The sequence below is a fragment of the Erigeron canadensis genome, chromosome 2 (assembly GCF_010389155.1).
Source record: "Erigeron canadensis isolate Cc75 chromosome 2, C_canadensis_v1, whole genome shotgun sequence".
NCBI lineage: Eukaryota > Viridiplantae > Streptophyta > Magnoliopsida > Asterales > Asteraceae > Erigeron > Erigeron canadensis.
In genome coordinates, this window is record NC_057762.1 from 6,636,693 (window position 1) to 6,659,617 (window position 22,925).

The 22,925-nt window shown below is 34.2% G+C and overlaps 2 protein-coding genes across 2 annotated transcripts; both read right to left on the reverse strand.

Annotated features, from left to right (window-relative positions):
* Positions 1-1,660: 1,660 nt before the first annotated feature.
* On the reverse strand, positions 1,661-9,362 carry LOC122590120 (ADP-ribosylation factor 1-like). Its single transcript, XM_043762456.1, has 6 exons — positions 9,341-9,362; positions 9,055-9,216; positions 8,844-8,914; positions 8,616-8,732; positions 8,408-8,526; positions 1,661-1,751 (listed from the first exon to the last, which is right to left on the reverse strand). The coding sequence occupies exons 2-6, from the start codon at positions 9,200-9,202 to the stop codon at positions 1,661-1,663; spliced, it is 546 nt and encodes a 181-aa protein (XP_043618391.1). The 5' UTR covers positions 9,203-9,216; positions 9,341-9,362.
* Positions 9,363-10,587: 1,225 nt separating this feature from the next.
* On the reverse strand, positions 10,588-13,290 carry LOC122590116 (polygalacturonase At1g48100). Its single transcript, XM_043762450.1, has 6 exons — positions 13,033-13,290; positions 12,283-12,414; positions 12,033-12,194; positions 11,681-11,888; positions 11,401-11,591; positions 10,588-10,986 (listed from the first exon to the last, which is right to left on the reverse strand). The coding sequence occupies exons 1-6, from the start codon at positions 13,288-13,290 to the stop codon at positions 10,588-10,590; spliced, it is 1,350 nt and encodes a 449-aa protein (XP_043618385.1).
* Positions 13,291-22,925: the final 9,635 nt, after the last annotated feature.

Here is a 22,925-nt window from a genome sequence, read left to right on the forward strand (position 1 = left end):
AACGGTGGAACGTATGTATGCTAGTACTTGATCACGAACCAAACAACCCTTTGTTTTTGCTCTTGAATTTTGACCCAAACAAAACCCAAAAAACCCTTTGTTTTTCTTGTGGTAGTCGACCGAAACAAGAGAGAGGAAGAGAGAAGAGATTTGTAGGGTTTTAGAAAACCTAATTAATTGTGTGTGAAAAACAATTAACCTAGGCTTCTATTTATAGGCTTAGGAAACTTAATGGCCAAGTTTAGGGTTTTGGAACCCTTGGTTCGACCGTCCCCCCCCCCCCTAGAACATTCTAGAGGGGTTTCCTAATTCCAACTCTTCTCCGTTAAGTCCGTTAGTTAAGTACTGTTAACTTTTAACTCTTTTAACGAACCTCCGTTAGTTTTTCGTGATCAAATTAATTAATAAATTACATTTAATATATTAATTAATTTATAGTTACATTCACGTTGAGGTGTGACCCCGTAGGCTTAAAATACTTTTCGAACATACGTTCATTTTACGTGATCATATTCCAATGAACCCGTGATAATATCCTCCCATCGTCCTTTATGATCATATTGTACCATATACTAAGTCATTTAGATTAAAAAGGATACACACAATAGCTAAAATGAACAATCTTGGATACATACAAAAAGTATATACAAAGTTGGATTTTTTTATTGTGTTAAGATTACCCAATGATATATTATAACAAAGCATCGATGGGTACATGTATTTATGGGCAGTACCAAAGGGGGTGTCAATGCCCCTCCAAAGTTTGAATTTGTTGGAAATTTTATGTATATTTATTATTTAATATGTTTAAATAATACAACATAAAATATTTAAGTGAATAGATATGTTAAAAATGAAGTTGAAAGTGTGTTTAAGTAACGCGGTCGGGACCGGGACCAGTACCAGGGTCGTGGGCGATGAAGCTCAATGTGGCGTTGTTTTAAGACATTTAGAAATTCAACCAGAAAAGCTGATCTTCTACCCGTTCTTGAAGGTATAATTCCGGGTGCTAAGTTAACTCCGGCAGTACTAACTGTTGCGGCCGTTGTACCGTGGGAAACAGACGGGTTTACCTGGGTATGCCAGTGCCCTTTTCTTGTTCTTACATTCTATATTTTGTCTAGTACTGTAATTTTAGTTATCTTCTTGTAATTCGAATTCATTTATTAATAAAATGTTATGTTTATGAATGGTGTTCTGACAGAATTTTGTTATGAATTTATAAAATCTTAAAAGGATTTTTAAATTTTGCCTTTTTTTTTCCCACAGATGTCTAACTTTGTCCCTCGTGAATTTTTTTTTTTTAACAACAGTGGTGGTTGGACTCGGCGACATGCCTCTTCATCGTTCGGTAGAGATCGACCACGTCACCAATTCTGTTACCGCATGTGCATATAATGTGACTGATTGTGTACAATGACAATCTTCCTAGAAAAAGCTATGATTTCAACAAACTACACAACTGAAGTTTACAGAATCAACCATTATACACAACTGAACTGTTTGTACCCTTCAGTTTACACTTTTACGCCTGCCATAGCATTATAAAGAAACTAATTCACATCAGTGGATTGTAAAAACTGACATGTATGGAATAGCCACTTTTAGTGAAACCGTAAAACAGCAATGTAGACGAATTAAGCACTTAAAAATGTTCATATTAACTTACCTTGCAGATAATTTTGTTGGATAGCCATTCTAGACCTTCATAAAGCCCCTCACCGGATGTTGCACATGTGCTCTGGATGTGCCTAAACAGGGCAGTTTCAACTCACTTATGTCACAATTCGTCTATTTGGGTTATATTATATTACTGACGGTTCAAATACTTAAAAGTTATAAAAGAAAAGTTGCTAAAAAAATAAACCATGCCAAACAATTTGGAAATCAGCTCAAGAGTACTTCAATCCTAAATTGTTATTTCAAAGAAAAATGAATTCATTTTTGTAATTGTCAGGTTACATTCTGATAAATTCTTCTAATAGGCTTTGCTTTTTCCATTAAGATGATTACATGTCTAATTTTGAGGATCTATGCTAGCTACTCTAAATTTGTTACGAGTAATAGCGCGTGATTAAATTAGTATATCAATTTATAAAACTAAAAAACAACATACTGTTTGTAGAGATATGTATGTATTTGTTAAAGGTTTATTTTGTATTTAGCTGATAATTAGAGTATAATAATGTAATTAGTTATTCATCTTTTGTAATTAAGCCACTTAATGGCCTCACAAGGTTAATGAAAATTTAATCATTCACCACTATTCTCTCAATTCCTTCATATTTCCCATGGCATCAGAGACAGATTCTGATCCATCTTCGTTCGTATTTTGTTTTCCAATTCGCAAATAGTATTCCTGTCGTGATATCGTTAATAAATACTAAAAGAGAACCTTTAATTCAAAAATGAAGTAATCTTGACCCTTAATTAAATTTTCTTCTTATTTCTTCACTATTAGATCAAAATGATGACATCATCATCGACTTAATTTTTAATCAAATACACTTTTAGTGCTTCAACTATGGATAAAATGCTCTAACAATACATATTATTAATTAATATTCTACTAATCATATCAAAATTAATATGTCTAACTTTTTGAATACTCTTTAATATATCTAACTTTTTTTGATATTCTTTTCGATTCACATCATCATCTATTTTTCTTTTAATTTTATTTTGATTTCATAACTGATTTTCTTATAAATCTTCTTATAGTAATATATTATTAATATCAATATGCTTTTATAAATCTTCTTATAGATTAATATTACTAAAAAAAATACGCTTTTTTGATTTGTTAACAAATAATGATTGTTTCAAAAACTTATGTCGATGCATCTTATAATTTTTTTAATATTTGATTTTCTAATAAGTATTAGAAATTATATTTACCGTTGTTTAATTTGTGTCGGGTAATATTATGATCCATCTTCCATTATATTTATTTTTCGTATTTGATTTTCTTACAAATAATTAATAACAAATAGTTTTGTATTAGAATATGCTTTAAATTAACCTTATGTTATGAAGTACTATACACTTGATGATGTATGATTAAGGTTGAAAAATAGGGTTGTTATTGTTTATAGTGTATCATTTGAATGAGTTCATAAAAGATATTGTGACAACAATCATTATCGTGATATGAAAAATGTATGAATATTATACATCAACTAAACATTAGCATAATAAAAATTATATATTTGCTTCCATTCTAGTCTACAATATCATGGCAGATCAAGTTGTGTTCGATAAAATGGCTGACATCGATGCATTCAAAGAATCTTGGAATATCTGGGTTTAAATTGTCATACTTTCGAAGTAGACGTATAAGTACTACCCAAAAGTTGTCCCATTCGAGTCTCTCTTTATAATGAAGGAGGCGTTAGGAAATCAATAACTTCGTTATGGCTTCAATGAAGGAGATTACATGCTTGCGGGTCATATGCATAAAATCAGCTTCTATAAAACCACTATTATTTGTGTATCAAATTATTTTGTGCATATCGTGAATCCATATAACTTTTTATACTATAAGTAGTTAACTGGGAAAAAAACGTATGTTGTAATCTTTAAAAATATAATCATTTGTGATACTTCACAATACTAAGAAACACTTGTCAAGTGGATGGGAAACCACTATCAAACCTTAGACTTTCAAATTACATTTATACTATGGTTGCTTTATGAAAGAAACAATAGGTTTATTTTCATTATTCTCATTTATTTATTATTCTGTATTTTTTTAATAGCGTTTAATTATTTATTATACCATTATACTAGCTTTTTATACGTATAAATGTAAATCTTTTTATAAGTTTTTCCGCGTTTCACGCGAGTTATAATCTAGTTATATATACATTTGATTCAATAATTCCATTCGTGATAGCCGTGAATAGATTTCCATGTGCCACCGTCCATTCTTTAATTTGTGATAACATTCACCGTCCAATCTTTTGAATCAATTATTCCATTTTTTTTTTTTATTCAACTCTTCTTCAATTCAAGCCGCCGCTCGATCTAAACCCTTAAACCATTTTTTTTGTTAAGAGTTGTCTATACGTGGGTATTCCTATACGATGCAATTCCTATACTTTCCAAATTTCTTTGTATAGCTATTATATACGTACGTAGCTATCTCTTTCTATACGGCATTACTATCCAGTTTCTATAAGATATAATTCATATACTTTCCTGCTTCTATACGTACCTATTTCTATAAGAGGTTGTATTCCTGTACGACTCTGATTCTATACGGGCTTGTTAAGAATCATATACGACAATATTCAAGATGACTACGGGAGACAAGTCAGGTGAAGACAAAAACAAAAACAAGTTAGGCTTTGTTACGGGTACGTGTGTTCGACCTGATGCTACATCTCTTCTGTTGGGTGCATGGGATAGATGTAACAATTTGGTCATCTCATGGATTCTTCACTCGGTGGAACCAGATATTTGCAGGAGTATACTTTATTTCAGTACTGCAGCAGATATTTGGAAAGATTTGAAAGAACGGTTTGCACAATCCAACATTCCTCGCAAGTTTCAGGTTCACAAGTTCATCACTACACTGACACAAGGAACTAACTCTATTGCTACATACTATACTCAGCTGAAAACCGCTTGGGATGAGTATATGTCTTTACTTGCTATACCAGCTTGTACTTGTGGGACAAATAAAGCCTTCTTGGACATATTGCAGGAACAACAAGTGATGTAGTTTTTGATGGGTTTAAACGATACATATATACCCATTCGTGGATCAATTCTTATGAAAAATCCTTTGCCTTCCCTCAGTGAAGCCTACCGTCTAGTTGTTCAGGAGGAATCTCAATATGAATGCAACTCCTCTTTTGCCGTTGGTATTCATTCCACTGCACTGGCTGCAAATAAAGAAAATTCTTCTAAACAACCACTCTCTTTTGGACAATCTCAGGTGGAGCAACACTTTACATTCGGTGTTGCACCAAATGGAAAGCGTTCAAGGTTCTTTTGCACCACGTGCAACATTTGGGGCCACAGTCTTGAACGGTGTTACAAAGCCAACCTAAGCTTGCGTGAGAAGAAGATTGTTAATTCAACGCAGGTAAATGTTACAGAGAATTCAATTCTTGCAGGTACTTCCAATGCATCTGGCCCCCCATTCACCAAAGAACAGATGGCACAGTTAACTACGATGCTTGCCCAACACAATCTTGCTCCACATAGTGGGACACCAGCTGATATGTCTTCTGCATTCATGGTTGGTAAGCGCTTTTGTTTCATTTCTACGTGCTTATATAATCTATGGGTCACGGATAGTGGGGCTACTGATCATATGACGCCACATCTTCACATGTTTCTTGAATACAAGGTTGTAGACCAACCTTGTTTCATAGAGATGCCAAATGGACATAAGGCTAAGGTCCATCATATTGGTCCCGTTCGTTTAAATAATGACATTATTCTTAACAATGTCCTCCAGGTCCCTGACTTTCATTTCAATCTGCTCTCTGTATACAAAGTTTTGCTTCAATACAACGCATCCTTCACTTTCACTCTCACTTCGTGTGTTCTCCAGGTTCCTTCCATGGAGAAGCCACTGGTCCTTGGTAGTGTTCAGCAAGGCCTTTACTTTGTTGCTCAAACAACCACATGTGTTCCCGCACCCTCCCTACCTTTTTCTGCATCAGCAAATAAGTGTTCTGCATAGCTTTGGCATTCCCGTCTAGGACATTTACCTTTTGATGGGATTAATTGTATTAGCTCTTTTCAATGTAATCCTTTTGAGTCCTGATGTAATATGCGATACTTGTCCTAAGGCTAGAATGCATAGACTTTCTTTTCCTTCGAGTAATATTAAGACTTCTGCTATTTTTGAAATGATTCATGTTGATTTATGGGGACCTTATTCTCGTCCAACACACAATGGTTTTCGCTATTTCTTAACTATTGTGGATGATTTTTCTCGCACAACTTGGACCCATATGCTTGCTACTAAAGGAGCAGCTTTCCAGACACTTTGCTTACGTTGAGACACAATCTCGTGTTGTTGTTAAGATAGTAAGATCTGATAATGGCATTGAATTCAAAGACACTAAAGCCATGTTTATTACTCTAGCAAGGGTATTATACATCAGACTTCATGCAATGCAACACCTCAACAAAATGGTGTTGTCGAGCGAAAACACAAGCACCTTCTTGAAACTGCAAGAGCCCTTTTCTTCCAAGTCAATCTTCCAATTTCATATTGGGGGGATTGCATCCTTACTGCATCTTACTTGATTAATCGTTTTCCATTATCCATCCTAAAGAATAAGACACCTTACGAGCTTTTAACAAACGAAGTGCCCTCATATGAGCATATTCGTTCTTTCGGTTGCCTTTGCTATGTTTCAACACCTAAACATGCTAGGAACAAATTTGAGTCACGATCTGTGCCGTGTATATTCTTGGGATACCCATTCGGCAAGAAGGCCTACAAATGCCTTAATCTTAAAACCCGAGAAATCATTTATAGTCGTGATGTTATTTTCCATGAGCAACGTTTTCCTTTTCATTATTTGCCAAAACATCCTGATACGATCATTTTTCCTTTACCTCTTGATGATCATTCTCACAACTTTCTCCCTAAAGTTACCATTCCCACTACACCATCTGATTCAACATCGCCACAAAACAACAGTGATCACCCTTTACAAGATGAACATTCTGCATCTGTTTTTCCAGACAATCCTGCTCGAAATACTACAGATTCCACAAATGCTTCCGCACATGTGACTTCTGCACCAGTCAGCCATACTAATGTTGAGCCAGATCCTGTTCGTCGTTCTGAGCGAGTTCCCAAGCAACCTACTCACCTAAAGGATTTTGTGTGTCCCAAATCTACAACTCCCAAACACTGGTGTAATCTGGTTTCTTTCTCCAGTTTGCCAGTTTCACATCAAGCCTTTTCAGTTCATGCTAGTACTTTTACTAAACCAAGGTCTTATAATGAGGCTTCTAGAAATCCTTTTGGGTACAAGCAATAGATAAAGAAATTGATGCTCTTCAAGCTAATGGCATTTGGGAAGTGTGTGATCTTCTTCCTGGGAAGAAAGCATTAGGTAATCGTTGGGTTTACAAGGTTAAGCTTAAATCTGATGGTTCACTTGAACGTTTCAAAGGCAGATTGGTTCACAGATTGATACTTTGAAACGTTCCAGTGAACCTTGTAAGCATTTTTGAGAAAAAGACTATAAGCTTAAATCTGATGGTTCACTGGAACGTTTCAATGGCGTTGATTATTTTGATACTTTTTCTCCTGTTGTCAAAATGGCAACTGTCCGCAGTATTCTTGCTATTGCTGCTTCTAAGCATTGGAAAATACATCAGATGGATGTCAATAATGCTTTTCTCCATGGGGATCTTTCTGAAGAGGTTAATATGAAGATGCCTCTTGGTATTCCTAATTCGGAAAACAAGGTTTGTCGACTTCGAAAGTCTCTTTATGGTCTCAAACAAGCGAGTCGACAATGGTTTCAGAAACTTTTCGCTGCACTTCAAGATCAAGGTTTCACACAGTCCAAAAATGATTATAGTCTTTTTCTCAAGACCGTTGATGGTCAAATGACTACTGTCGCAGTTTACGTTGATGACATCTTGGTTACTAGTTTAGAGCCTACTTCTGTTTCTCAACTCAAGACTTTTTTACATAAGCAGTTCACCATTAAGGACTTAGGTTTTCTTAATTATTTTCTGGGGTTGGAGGTTCATTATCCTAATGATGGGATCGTTCTGACATAAAGGAAGTTTACTCAAGAATTGCTCGCTGAAACAGGTTTCTTGGATGCTAAACAGTCTACCATTTCTCGTTCTTCTTCAGAGGCTAAATATTGTACCATGGCCAATGCTGTTGCAGAACTTACATGGTTGGTTCGTTTATTGGAAGAGTTGGGTGTCAACAACTTAAAACGAGTCACTCTTCATTGTGATAACCAATCCGCTCTTCACATTGTGAAGAATCCTGTTTTTCATGAGCGTACGAAACATATTGAGCTTGATTGTCACTTTACAAGAGAAAGTCATGGAAGGATTAATCGAGCTCAGCTACCTACCAACACAAAATCAACTGGCTGATGTTGTTACTAAGATTCTTCCTTCACATCAGTTTCAACAATTATTATCCAAGCTGGGGATGTCAAAATCCCATCCTCCATCTTGAGAGGGGGGGGGGGGGGGTAGAGATATGTATGTATTTGCTAAAGGTTTATTTTGTACTTAGCTGATAGTTAGAGTATAATAATGTAATTAGTTATTTATCTTTTATATTTAAGCCACTTAATGGCCTCACTTTCAAGGTTAATGAAAATTTAATCATTTACCACTATTCTCTCAATTCCTTCATATTTTTCACTGTTGATAAAGATTGAGGGTACTTTACCAAGGGCGTTGGTGGAGAGAATGAAGACCAAGTTTATCGGTTATTTCTGCAGCATTCATTGCATTTGGCAAATCATACTTATTAGCAAACACGAGTAGAACAGCATCCCTAAGTTCATCCTGTAAGTATTGAATGTAACGTTATGCCAATTGTATGACACATTAACACAATAGACTATGTTATCGAGTTTAAATTTACAACGGCCAACCTCATTCAACTTTTTGTGCAAATGGTCCCTTGCATAATTAACTTGATACCTGTCATCGCTATCCACCACGAAAATAATCCCTTGTGTGTTTTGGAAGTAGAATTTAAAGAAACGAATCTGCAAACCGTTATGCATCGTAGAAACTAAAAGTACTAAGCAACTAGAAAAAAAGAAAAAAAGATCGAAAGGGGGGGAATTGATATGAAGGAGATGAACATTGATACAAACCTTGTCGTGGCCGCCGATATCCCAGACAGTGAAGCTGATATTCTTATATTCAATTTTCTCAACATTGAATCCTGACAAAACTCAAGCATATTATGATACTAACAATTTGAACATTATACTATCATATCTTCAATATATATATATATATATATACAAACATGAAAATTAAGATCTTTTAAAGATATATATTCCGGTATGCATCAAGACTTACCAACAGTCGGGATTGTTCTCACGATTCCTCCGAGCTTTAGCTTGTATAAGACGGTAGTTTTACCCACAGCATCAAGACCGACCAAAAGAATTCGCATTTCGTTCTTGCCAAATAGTTTGCTAAACAACTTGGTGAATGTCTGCCCCATCTTTCTGTGTTGCACTAGATCATTCAAGTATTAGAAGAAGTTCCAAAATCAGAGCAGTTTTGATCATAATGACAGAATTGTGTTCATTTTTATAGAATACACAAGCAGATTTTAAAATCGGTATATGAAGCTATATACCTTCAAAATACTGAATGCCCGGCTTGTGTGTTATATCTGCTCTGTGTGTTCGATATTAAAAACACTACAGAAGGCTTTTCCTATTTATAGTTCCCATGACTTAGTACTTAAGTTATTTATATAGGACCAAAGTCATTGACTTTTCTAATTGGGCAAGTCCGACTTGTTCCTGACTTTTCTATTGCTTTCATGCTAAGGCCGGTTCTTATAATAGGAGTCCTCAGGAGTCCTGACTGTCACGTCAGCAGGACTCTCCCTAGAACTCTCCATGCCTATAAAGGCAAGCTTCTTTAGATCTTGATCCCACCTCTTTACTTTCTCCCTCTCTCTTTCTCTCTCTCTTTTGCATTTTGGTCCCACTCTTGTGCGTCCTTCGTAGTCCTCGTGAGGACTCTCGGCTGAAGACTTCCATTTTGGACGCTCCGTGACAATAGCGTCTTGCGTCCTAGTCTTCAAGGACTCCCATGGGACTCCTTTATAAGAACCGGCCTAATAAAGACCCTCAAGATTTTCTTTATTTTCAAAAACTTAATTTGGATCTAAATTCTTATTTCATAGCTTTTTACTATTTGTTTGGGGCTTTTGGCAAAACCCAAGGTCAAATTTACTGTATTTTTTTTCTCCTTGCAACTGATCAAAATTCAGATGTTAACCTAGACAAAGTTTAAATTTCATTAACAAGAAAAAAAACAAGTTTCTTATCAGAATCTATATATATATATATGAGCATCCTTAAGTGTGCCAAGATGGCCGCTGTGATCACTCCACGAGGTGATCCATAACGGGCCAGTGCAATCATCCATGTGGTGGCTTCAGCGTGGTTTTGGTGATGGACTTTTTTCTTATTGGGTATTATGTGAGTACTGTCGGATAATTGTAGTGTGATTGTTGCGGTGAACATATAAGTAATTGCCTTTTACAGCGGTAAACCGTCAACTTTTTTGATATGAAATAATATTATGTGAGTCCAACTGGGTAAGTTTAAGATGTGTGTGTTTGCCGTTAATCCGTTATGTAAGGAGCCAAAAAGATGAAAAATGCAGATCCATACCTGTTCGTTTAATTACATGCATTCAAATTATAATTAGGATGTTCCATACATACGATATTGCATTACAGTTTTCCGTCTACGAAGAGGACCACATGGATGTAGATTTAAAAATATCTAACGTCCGTATTACATTCACCACAAAACTCAACTTGATTTATGCTTTGAAAATATAATTACTTGATAATAGTTTGCATCATCAATCTGTGCATGAATCATAGTTATTTTGAGACTGTTTCTTTGATGGCTTCTCAACCATCAAACAATCTATTGGAGGGGTGGTTCTTGTTTTTATTTCTCCATACGCATTTAAGCAATACGGATCACCCAGATCATTGTATTGCTGTACAGGTTGTAGTTGTATCGTGTCCAACATTACATCTGTACACGGAGAGCTGGTACTGCAAGCAAATCGAACAGGGTTTACAGTGTATGTCCCTCTTATGTTTTGGTATGATACCCCAGAAACAGACACTGCAGATGTTTTGTTGTCACATTTGCCCCCGTCGCAATAGTATTGATCTATTATGATTGGAGTTTTGACTTGTGAAACTTGAATGTTGGAAAATGTCACTCCTTGTACAGAGCCGGAACCACCCTGCAAAATGTAGTGAAAAAAGGGTTTTAAAGATGCCAAATTACAAAATCATTTGGTAGCTCATTTCAATCCATTTATGTGTAAATTGTATGTTCAGATTATGTCTTGCAACAATTCATGCAATAGAAGTTAAAATATTTAGCAGAAAGTGGAAAGGTTTGAATATCAGCATCCAGTCTGACCTATTTCGACCCGTTATATAACCCAGTTAAGCGCAATTTTGTAGCAAAAGATTAAAATAGTTACACTCGGCATATCTAGACATTGATATATATAAACTAATCAGACCAGTTACCCAATCTGTCTTATAAAGTTTTCGCCTTGAGATTCAAATGACCCATTACCCAACTTGTCGTCTGACCAGCACATTATTAATTGACACGTATCACATGTTAAATAGAAAAGCTATTTTACCTGCCAAGTCTTTATTCTTACTCCAGTCATTGTATCATGGATTTTTGTATCTCGAACAGTAACATTTGAAACACAAGCTTTTGTACCATCTTTACCAAGGCTCCCAATGCTTATTCCGTGGCCAGGACCACAATCCACATTTTGTATGCTTACCCCAGAGCATCCAGTTTGTATTGAAACACAATCATCTCCTGTCAAATTAAAGCAACAGTTATATCGATATTCATATCTCTTTATTGACATAAACATACGGTTAAATGTTTTGGAATATCTAAATTACCGCAGGCAAGTTTGCTGCTATGGATAGACACATCTTGAGAGTTTTGCAAGTGAATTCCATCTGTGTTTGGGCTGTCACCTGGTGATGAAACAGTAATACCGAAAACCTGAACTGATTGACAGTTATCGAACTTGAGATGGGTTTGTTGACTGTTTTGAATTGTTATGCCCGTTACTGTGACATCAGAGCTACCGTAAAACCTGATTGCCTGAAGATAAACATACTTAATAAGTTTCAGTGCATTACTGCATTACAATCAAACATTCGTACAAATAAGTAAGTTTAGTGCTACATTACTCTAATCAACTTATCTTCTTTTAAATTAGATAAAGATTATCCATGTAACTCTTACTGTTGGTTTGGTGCCTGACTCGGTCCACCAGCCCGAGCCTTGACCATCAACTACACCAGTTCCGCGTATCGTTATCCCATTTAGTTTTGTGAATTCAAGCCATTGAAGGAGTCCAGATTCCCAGCCTCCTGACTTTTTTGGAGCTATGATCTTGCCATCCAACTGCAAGACTAACTTATTTAGGCGAATTCTCATTAACTAAAAATGTACGTATTTTGTTACCAAGATATTGCCACCGAATAAGCTTCACCTGAAACACAATGTTTGATTCGCAATCGGATCCTGAGAATGATACAGACTTGACCAAAAAGATTAAGCCTTTTGGCACAACCATAGTTGATGCCTCCAGTTTACAAGCAGCTAACCATGCTGCTTCAAATGCCTGTTTTATTGATTACAACATATCAGCCAATCTTGAATGTATATATGCCCAAAAAGTAGACAGGTCAGACATCTACAGGTTGAGTAATGTGTCAAAACAAGTTTGGTTCAAAAACGAGCAAAATCTAGCTCGGACCGAGTCACTTGGTACATCCATACTAACTTAATTTTAGCATCGACTAAATGTGGTACATATTAAACATGTAGAATTTAAAAACTTTGTAATACAATTTAGTGAATTATAAACCAACGTTTTTTTTACTCTCCAAAGTATATAATATATCAGTAAATTCCATCCACATTATTAGACTTTTACACAAAGATACTAATTAAAATGCATTTATATATCACATTTTTTTATAAAAAGTAATATTACAATAATGATAAATTGATAATGACAGACAATGTAGAATACAAAACATGATGTCTAAGATTTTATACAATGTTTGCGTGATTTTATTTCTGCTAAATATATATGATCTTACTAAAAATGATTCATTTTTGAGGTAAATTAGTTGACATTTCCCAAAATATAACAATCATCCATACATATTATTCTTACTAAAATATATTACTCTATCATACAATGAAAAATGGCATACTGCATTCTGCAAATTACCTTAGTATCATCAGTTGTGCCATCACCTTTAGCACCGAAACTTAAGACGTTAAAGATGGTTGAGGTTTTCCTATACTGCAGTGAATTCGGCATACTCTCTCCATAAGAAGGATAAAACGACTCTTTCATCATTCTTGAGGCACGGCCGTGTTGCCATTGCTTAACATGTCGTGTGGCATCCACGCCTTGTTGCGTTAGCCACACAAGCATGAATGTCAAAACGCCAAATATGCAAATCTTCATTTTTTGGCTCTTCATGTTAGTTAAAGAGCTTAAAAGATAGAAAATCCTATATAATTGGTTGTGATTTGGTTGGTGGGATGTTTAAAATGCGAAGGGGTTTTATAGGCAATAGTTAGTGCCATACATGTAAATTATTATCCTATTAATTTTGACTAATTGTCTACTTTCTCGAAATATTATGAAACAAAACGCTTTTTATTTTATTTTCTAAAACATATAGGTACCTATATAATGTTGTTAGTTAAAACAGTATATGATATTAGAATGGTTCTTCTATAGTTCTATAATAATCTAGTTTCATAATACTATACGGACGGGTAAATGGGTGGAAACCCTCTGGTCTCATGTACCATATTTGGTATTCAGAGCGCACACCGCATAGAACTCATGCCCGGTAAATCACCATTCTCATACATGGGATCACAAGATATAGTTTCTCCACTCGTCTTTGACAAGTTTTGAACCTGTGACCTTTAGCCTTCATCAGTGGGCCCATGTGCTCATATGATGGCGGTACCACCGGGGTTTCACCCCGATACCTACTTAAAGTAAGTAAAACACTTGATATCATTTGGTTGGTTTTATTTCAGGTCGTTTTGATGTCAGATTCATCGTTCTTCTTATTTAATATCTAGCCAACTCTAGATTAAATGTTTTTGTTCATTTTTTAATGGAACCTGCAAAGATCAACGAATACTTGAACTCATACATCTTAATCAGACTTGAACCCATAACCTTGTGTTTTGACGGGTATGCTCTTGATCAAATTAAAAATGATGGTCAAATTATTGAACACTGGTCTAGATATATGATGTAATGCTGACGTGGTTTATGTATAATTTGATCATATACTAGAAATAAACACCCGCGCGTTGCCGCGGGGTTTTTATAATAACATCACGGATAAGTGTTCATTAAGCTTAGACGTAGTAGTTGTGTATTCCACACGTTGTCGCAGATTATATCACACACCTTGCGGACTCAAGTAGATTGTTTTTTTAGATGACAATGTCATTTAATAAAGTCCCTAACATACATTAATTTAGCACTCTAACAATATAGGCAAAAAATGATCAGAAATAACTTCACACCAAACATAGGTTAGGTATAAATAAAAGTTGTTTGATAGAAACATAAGAACCTATTATAGAAACGTAAATAAGCAAAAGTTAAATATAGTTATTGACAGACACAAATGTAAAAGATATAAAATTTTAGGGGGTTAAAAGGTGTAGAGGTAAAAGTTTATGGCAAAAAATGTAAAATATTAAAAGTTTAGGAGTTAAAAGGTAAATAAGTGAAAATGGAAAAAATGTAAAAGATTAAAAGTTTAGGGGGTTAGAAGGGAAAAAGGTAAAAGTTATATGCATGTATGGTTGTAACTTAAGCATAAAATGTTGTAAAAAGTAACTTGGTTTTTAGTATATACTAGAAATAGACACCGGCGTGTTGCCGCGGAGCTTTTATAGTAACGTCGTGGACAATGATTCATTAAGCTTAAATACATTGCCGCAGATTATATTACATACCTTGCGGCGAGACTCAAGTAGATTATCTTTCAGATGACAATGTTTTGGTACAAATTTAATAAAGTCACCAACAAACATTTATTTGACATTGTAACAATAAAGCATTTTATTGATAGGCTAAAATGTAAAAGATAAAAACTTTAGGGGGTTAAATGGTAAAGACGTAAAAGTTGATGGGCTAAACTGTAAAAGGAAAAAACTTTGGGGGTTAAAAAGTAAAGAGAAAACTTTAGGGAGTTAAAATGTAAAGTAGTAAAAGGTGATGGGCTTAAATTTGGGGGTTAAAAAGTAAAGAGAAAACTTTAAGGAGTTAAAATGTGAAGTAGTAAAAGGTGATGGACTTAAATGTAAAAGGTAAAATCTTTAGGGTTTAAAAGGTAAAGAGTTCAAAGTTGCATGTATGTGTAGTTGTACCATGTGCATAGAAACTTGTAAAAAACCAGTTAGTTTTTAGTATATATATAAATTTGATCATATATGTATGATCACGATTTTTCAAAAGTCATGTTTCTTTTCAGTGTCTTTGGCACGTCCTGGCTTAATTTCTTCAAGTTAAGAAGATGTGCTTATCAAATCAAGACGTAATCAACAACATTAAAAAATATTGATTAATTCTATTTCTTATATTATGTAACTCAAAAGTCATAAGTTAAGTTTGAGTCTCTACTCGAATATGAACATCTAGTAGTTTAAAGTATAAAAGTCTGCTGCTTCATGACTTCTTATACTTAAGTCTATGTACAGTTTTATGGTTAAAAACGAGTTCTGAAAACAAAATTTAAAATTAGTGTTTACATGTGACAAAATTATTAATGGTAAGTTTTATATTTTAAATAAATTTATTCATTGATGTCATGATATGTATCAATACTAAATTTGGGTGTACGTATCATTGAACTTTTTTGTTTAAATTTGGGTGTACGTATCATTGAACTTTTTTGTTTATCTATTATCTACCTTCATATTAATTGGGAAATGATTTGTCTCAAGTGTGTACGTAGTTTATTTCTATTTTTTAAAAGATTATATCTAAAAGTTCTTACTTGGATTATTTAAATAAAATTTCCTAAATATACTTGTAAACATTTCAGATTATATTCACATATGTATAATTTCGGTTATATGTGAGTATTAAGCTAATTTTATCGTTTGTATTGAATTTTCATAACTTTATATAAGGGAGTTAACATTAGGTGACATAAAATGTAATTTATAAGGTTGGACGGAGTGGGTAGGGGAGAGAACCGGTACCGGTTGGCACACCGCGCTGACTCTCCGGTATCAGTGGGGTGAGGAGGAAAGTGGGGAGCGTTGTGCCTATTCCTATGTCTATCCATCCGACCGTTACGAGGTTAAATGAAAAAAGAAAAAGAAAAAAAGTCACAGGGGCCCACCACAAACGGCTCTCTTCTCTCTCTCTTCTTCTTCTCTTCTTCTTCTTTTTTCTTTCTTTCTTTCTTTCTCTGCCTCTGTTCCACTTTCTTTCTTTCTTTCTCTTTTCTTTTATTTTTTCATTCAATCCATAAAATAGAAAAGGGTGACGAGGGGTGGCGAGGTGCTCCTAGCATTAGGGAGGGGAGGGGAGGAAAAGAAAAATCGGGGAGGGGAGGAAAGGAGTGGGGAAGCTCTCCCCCCCACCCTAAGTTTTCTCTGTCCCGAACAAAAAAAAAATTCTCTCATGATGTGTATCTTGCAATGTGCATCCTTTAAATTAGGCGCAGTATATATAAAAAAAAGTAGCCAATGCCTAATAATGTGTATTTTGCAATGTTTTAAATACCGGTATTTTGGTCATACCGGTCGGGTACCCAATACCGGTATACCGGCCGGTACGTACCGACACGGAAATTTAATTTTTGTATTTTTATTTTTATACAAATCTTACAAAACTTGTTACAAGTTAACAAAAATAGTCAAAATACGAGTACAATCCACTAAAAAATAATACCAAATTGGTATTTCAAAACAAAATATAAGTTTTAAAGTTTACAAATAAAAAAACATAACATTAAAATATCAAAAACTAATTTTAAAAAAAATTCAAAAAACAAAAAATTCAAAATACCGGTATTACCATTCCGGTAATACCAGAAATACCGGCCGGTATTGAATAGTGAAAATATCGGACAAAATACTGGGATAGTTATACCGGGGTACCATCCAGTATCCGGTATTCCAAGTAATACCAGTCGATACGTACCAGTATTTAAAACACTAATATTTTGGTTACCATACACAAAAAAAATATAAGTGACATACATATTATAATTATAAGTATATACCAACAATTAAAGTAGGGAAGATATTGCGTATTTTAAATGATTAGAAGAAAAAAAATATTTTTTAAAAAAAGTTTATTAAATGTACATAGTAAGTTTTATGAGTTTTATATATGTTGTTAAAACAACGTTATTTTTTTTTCGAACATTCAGTCGATATACGACATCAGAGAAACTTCATCGTATAATGGTGAAGCCTTGCACGTACCCTAGACAATAAGATGTTGACCATGTGTCGTTATAAGTATTTGGAAGAAAAAACCCGAAGACTTGCCATCTATAACGATCGAACTCAAGACCTTAGATAAAACCTGATATGCCTCTGACCACTTGGACTAATCATCGTTGGCAAAACAACGCTATTATCCCTGTAAGATAAGACAACTAAAATTGTGTTATCGGTTCCGTGATGATAATGGTCAAATAGTCAATGCTGCCCGTTTTTTTTGGGCTTGGATTGGACCCAAATATGTATTCAATGATCACATGTGTTTGGAGCCTCCTCTTTTTTCAAGTAACAACCTAAAAACTATCCATTACGATTTGTAAAATAATATAATACTAGCTAAGCTAATTAACCTGAGTTCAACCCGGACTTAGTAATAAAAGTTTTAGAATATTAAGTTACGTTGATGTTTAAAAGTATGGGATAGTTCAACCATACTCATAACCTCGGAATAGCATACCTTATAATTTGAATAAAGATAATTAGCTTATTAATCCAAAATTGACAAATAGTCGTTTCAAGAAAAAAAAAATTAGATAATTACATTTTAATACTTAAGCTAGAAAAGATGAATTATAAATCAGTAAGAAAATTATTTAAACTTTATATAAGATGATGTCATAAATCAAGACAATAATAAAAAAAAAATAGTTAATATGAAAAAATTTAATAATGACAAATAAGCATTATTTAGAAATTAATGATATCATAACAATTTTGTTTTATTTATATAAGAGATTAGATACAAATTGAATCAATGTCAAATCTCTATCTCTACGTACTTCTCTACTACCACTACCACCGTTGTGGTCATCGTCACCTGTTGCGGCCGTCGCCACACCACCGCATCACGTAAACATTTGTCTAGTATTAATATTACTATCTCTAATTTTCCATGAGAAACTCAATTATGGTTAGTCCAAATATCGATCCCAACTAACAGCACATTATAAAGATATCTAACTTGTCACTAGAAGCCGAAACCATAACGCATATTTTTTACAAAAGTTTTTGAGATGACGGAAAATTTTTCCTCTGACCCAAAAGATCAAATATGGAACCAAAATAGTACAATATGTACGTACTAGTGGTTTCTTTTTTCTTTTTTTTTTGTTCGATCCAATAATGCAAATAGAACTAGCTGAGTAGTATTCTTCGTACAGTAAGGTATGTCCATAACTTTGGTACTACAAAAATGATTCATAAGAAATGATGTTGATCAAAAACCATAGACAGAACTATTAGAGGATATTAGTCCTCTTCAACCAAACACAATTTTTTATGTAAGTTTTTTTTATTATCATAGCGGTTAAATCAACTTGACATTTTTCAAACAGTCTCTTCTAGTTAATCAATTAACGTTTTAATATCAAATTCTGAATCCACCATAGTCAAAAACTAAAGTTAAAGGTTCTCACCTTTAAGCTATATATGTAGGGGATAACTTGGATGATGTTAATATTATTTTGGTTCCATGATGTTACTCTCACAAACCATTAAAATCATGAGGGTTTTTTGATATATGTAGAAAATGATTTAAATGAGTTTGTAAGAACAACATAATTTAAAATTTATGATGCCAACATCATGCAACATTTTCCAATATATGTAATAGTCACTTCATTTTAGCCACTAGGAACATAATAGATAAAAGCAAATATTAATATGTTGTTGGTAACTTGGTATGGAAAGGAAGTAGCCAATAGAAGAATAAAGAAGAAAAATTAAAGAAAGAAAGCAATGATGGTAATTAAGAATGGAAACGTGGTTACTGGCGTTAAAGGCGGCTACGGACATGGCAACTTCTTTGACAATAATTAATTAACGAGATTTGAGCATGTGAATGTCGTTTTCATTGTTTGACAGTTTACCGTTATATCAGTTAAAACTAATTTCGGCCCCATTTTAAGCCTTACCTTTTGGGATTGCTACCTTATACCATCCGTTTTCTAAATCTTTAAAACTTATTACATTATTTTTTTGGTAATAGATGGATACCGCATATATTTAATTGTTGGGAAATGATATATCATCCTAAATAATCTCTTTAAAAGTTCTAGTGACAATGAGATCATGACATTTGACGGAATCAAAATATGAGATTAAGATAGAGAAATAATAGATTACACTTTTCATATTTTAAGGTCTTTAAAAAATATTATTAGGCTATTTATTAAGGGGATATATCATTTCCCTTAATCCTTTATCACACATGCTTTACATAGTAATATTATATTATGACTATATTTTAAACCATGTTTTAATATACACGGTTAAAAATAAATAGTATACGGATCACCTCATTTCGCAGTCATTCATGTGGATTTCCAACAAGAGTAAGAAGAAGAAGTTTACTTGGTTGGATTGGCTTAAGGACCCTTTGGGTGTCACATAACTGATAGCGTTTTCCTTAGGACTTTTATCAGATTACATCAAAAACACAACGGAGTGAAAACCGGTGGTTCGGTCCCCGTTTTGTGAGGGTTTTTCTCGTATCTTGCCAGTTATTGGTACGAGTTTTTTCTACCCTTTTCGTAATCCTCGCAATTCGAGTTCTAAGATTTATCTAGAATCGGGTAAATTGTTTAAATTCTAGATAATGTAATTGTAATTGTAACATTTTGTATTTGCAAATATATATTATTAATTCATTCAACTTGATCCATTATTAAGTTATAACTAGATTAACTTTCGAATTCATTTTATATTGAAACAATGCATTTCAGACAACAATTTCATCTATCCACTAAGGGTGAGGGTCATTATAAAGTAAACGTGAGTGTCTTTAGCTGTGTCCTGACTGTCACGGAGTGGGTTCAAGGTGAAACCCCACAAAGTCAAGGATTGAACCTGATTTCATTGTCTAGATTAAGAGAAATGATCATAAATCGTCCATATGGTTTGCTCGATTCGCATTTTAGTCCCTTGACTTTTTTTTATCACTAATTGTCCCTGGGCTTTTCTGTTTCATTACCAAACGTCCTTGGCACTAACAATCGTCAAAAAAGCCCCGTTAAATCCTTCGCGTGAGGTTATAATCGTCCAACCTCTTTAAAACAGAACCACAGGGACGAATCTTATTTTTTGCTCCTTATAAACCAGGAATTATATCGGCAGCTCTTTGACACATAGGAGGATCGGCCCATCGGAAATACCCATAACCATTTACCTAGCGATAACAACCATAGAACCTTCGACCTGGGTTTCGAGGTGTCCATAATGATCGAAGTGTTGCTGGGTTACCACAAGAACAATAAACCATTGATAATAGTTGGGTTAGAAAGAAATAAGAGAGATGAGTTAGAAAGGAAGAAGATGGAGATTTAATTTAGTTAGGTTTTTAAAATAAAGTGTTATGGGGTAAACAATTTTTTGGAGGGGATAAATAAGATGAGATTCGTCCCTGTGATTCTGTTTTAAAGAGGTTGGACAATTATACCAGTCAGGGGTTTAACGGGGCTTTTCTGACGACTTTTAGTGCAGTGATGTCTGATAATGAAATGGAAAAGCTCAGGGACAGTTAGTGATAAAAAAATTAAAGTCGAGGGACGAAAATACGAATCAAACAAACTACAAGGACGATTTGTGATAATTTCTCCTAAATTAACTTTTGCGCCATATAAACAAGAAATTTACTAATTATATTCTAAACGGATTTAACGGTAGGTCACTTATCAGTTGTAAAATTCACATGTGGGATTAACGGTAGGTTACTTGATAATGAAAAGTCTTCAATTCTGTTGACTATCCAACACCTATACCTAGCTAGCCAAGCGATGGCTAGCATATTCTTAATCTTCAGTTGAATAATTCTTTGCTAAAACACACAGTTTACTTTTGATATTTGATTTAGTACAATAGATGGAACTAGGGTGGAGACAATTGAGTCATTGACAGGGGGCAACCAAAATTATTTTTTACAATAACTTGGAGTAATTCCATAGAAACTTACATTTTTATCTTTTAATGAAAATTTCCACATTTTAAACAGCAAAACTATCTCCAACTTGAATTGATATGTTACCACTAATAAACAAGTACTTCAGAAAAATGCATAAATAAACAACTAAAAACTGACCATAACATGAAAGATGAAAGGAGAGAAAACATAAGCGAATCAAATTTAGTAATTTACCCCCAAATTAATCACAGCTTCAACAATGCATTTACAAAAAAAAAACCACCACAAATGTTGTCTTCGGTTAATTCTGACTCGAGCCTTGTGACTCAAATGAACACAGTTAACTAACGCGGAGAGAGAGAGTGAGAGGTACGTTTCTGACCAGTCGAGGGCCTTAAGCCGTGTGGCAAAGATCCACTTATGACGGAAAAATCATGGTCATGGTGATAGAAGAATACAACCAAACACCATGAATCGACCTGTACACTAATTGTATGTTGGCGTTCCACCCCTCACCCCCAAACCCCCCTACAACTCAGTACACGTGTACATCCAACTGATGAAATCTTTGGGGATCTGGTCAATATCTGTCAAGAATGATGAATTGAAATAGAACCATGGAACCTCACAATATGCAATTTGTAACCCTCTGATAGTAGTCATATTGACTCGTTCTCCAAGCATCCTAGTTACTACTTATCAAGGAACATGCCAAAGAGACACATAGCTACCAAAGAATAGACAATTAAGTTGGGAAAGCTGCATCCCAAATGTGTTTTGTGAACTTCAAGTAAAAAACAAACCTCTTCTGTCAGATTTCGACGAACTTACTTCCTAAAATTCTGTGTTGTCTGAGGAGCACAGACCACCTATAAAACATGGAAAAAAAGAGTCCTGATGATTAAAAACAGGAAGTAGCATGAGACATCAGGAAATCAAGGCGGTGGCTACTGCTGTGCTGCTGCGTTTAAATAAAAAAATAAAAAAAAATAAAAAAGCTACATCGTGCAATTTTATGTCAGATGTTAATCTTCTATGAAATATTCGAACGCGTTGCATAACCAATTTAACGAAAACAACTTTAATTAAGTTAACCACTTTTATAAACATTCATTGCAGTTATTAGAGAATTAGATTCAAGTCAATATGGTATGTAAAAGCTTGAAATGAGGGTCTTAGAACTCCCAGGAAATGTTTAGCTCTATTTGAAATATTTTCTAGCATAAAACTCGTAATTATATGCAAATTCACTTAAAAAAGGATTTACCAGAGCTAACTAAGGAAGGCCAAACAGGTTTTTATAAAAAAATTCAATTCAATAAGGTGTCTATGAAGCCAACTAAGCTAGAAATGTTGTAGCACTGGGTTCAAAAATATTTTTCACATATAAGTCGGCAAGATATGTATCGGAATCATCTGCAGAAGGCTACAAATGTTGAAACTCTACCAACTAGCAGAGTTTACATATGTTCATCTGTAGTTGCTCTGGAAGTTATGCAACATTAAAAGCAATATAATGTCTGCACAGGATGGCAAAAAAGTTAGTCCATTGGGCTCTACACCACAAAAGATCCATGTTTAAAAGTAAAGTTGCAATTTCGACACACTCACTCATAAAAATGGTTGATTTGTATCTTTTTTTTGAATACCAAACCTGTGAATTAAAAACAAACCTTTAGAAACTAAACTAGTCAAATGGATAAGATAGATCAAAG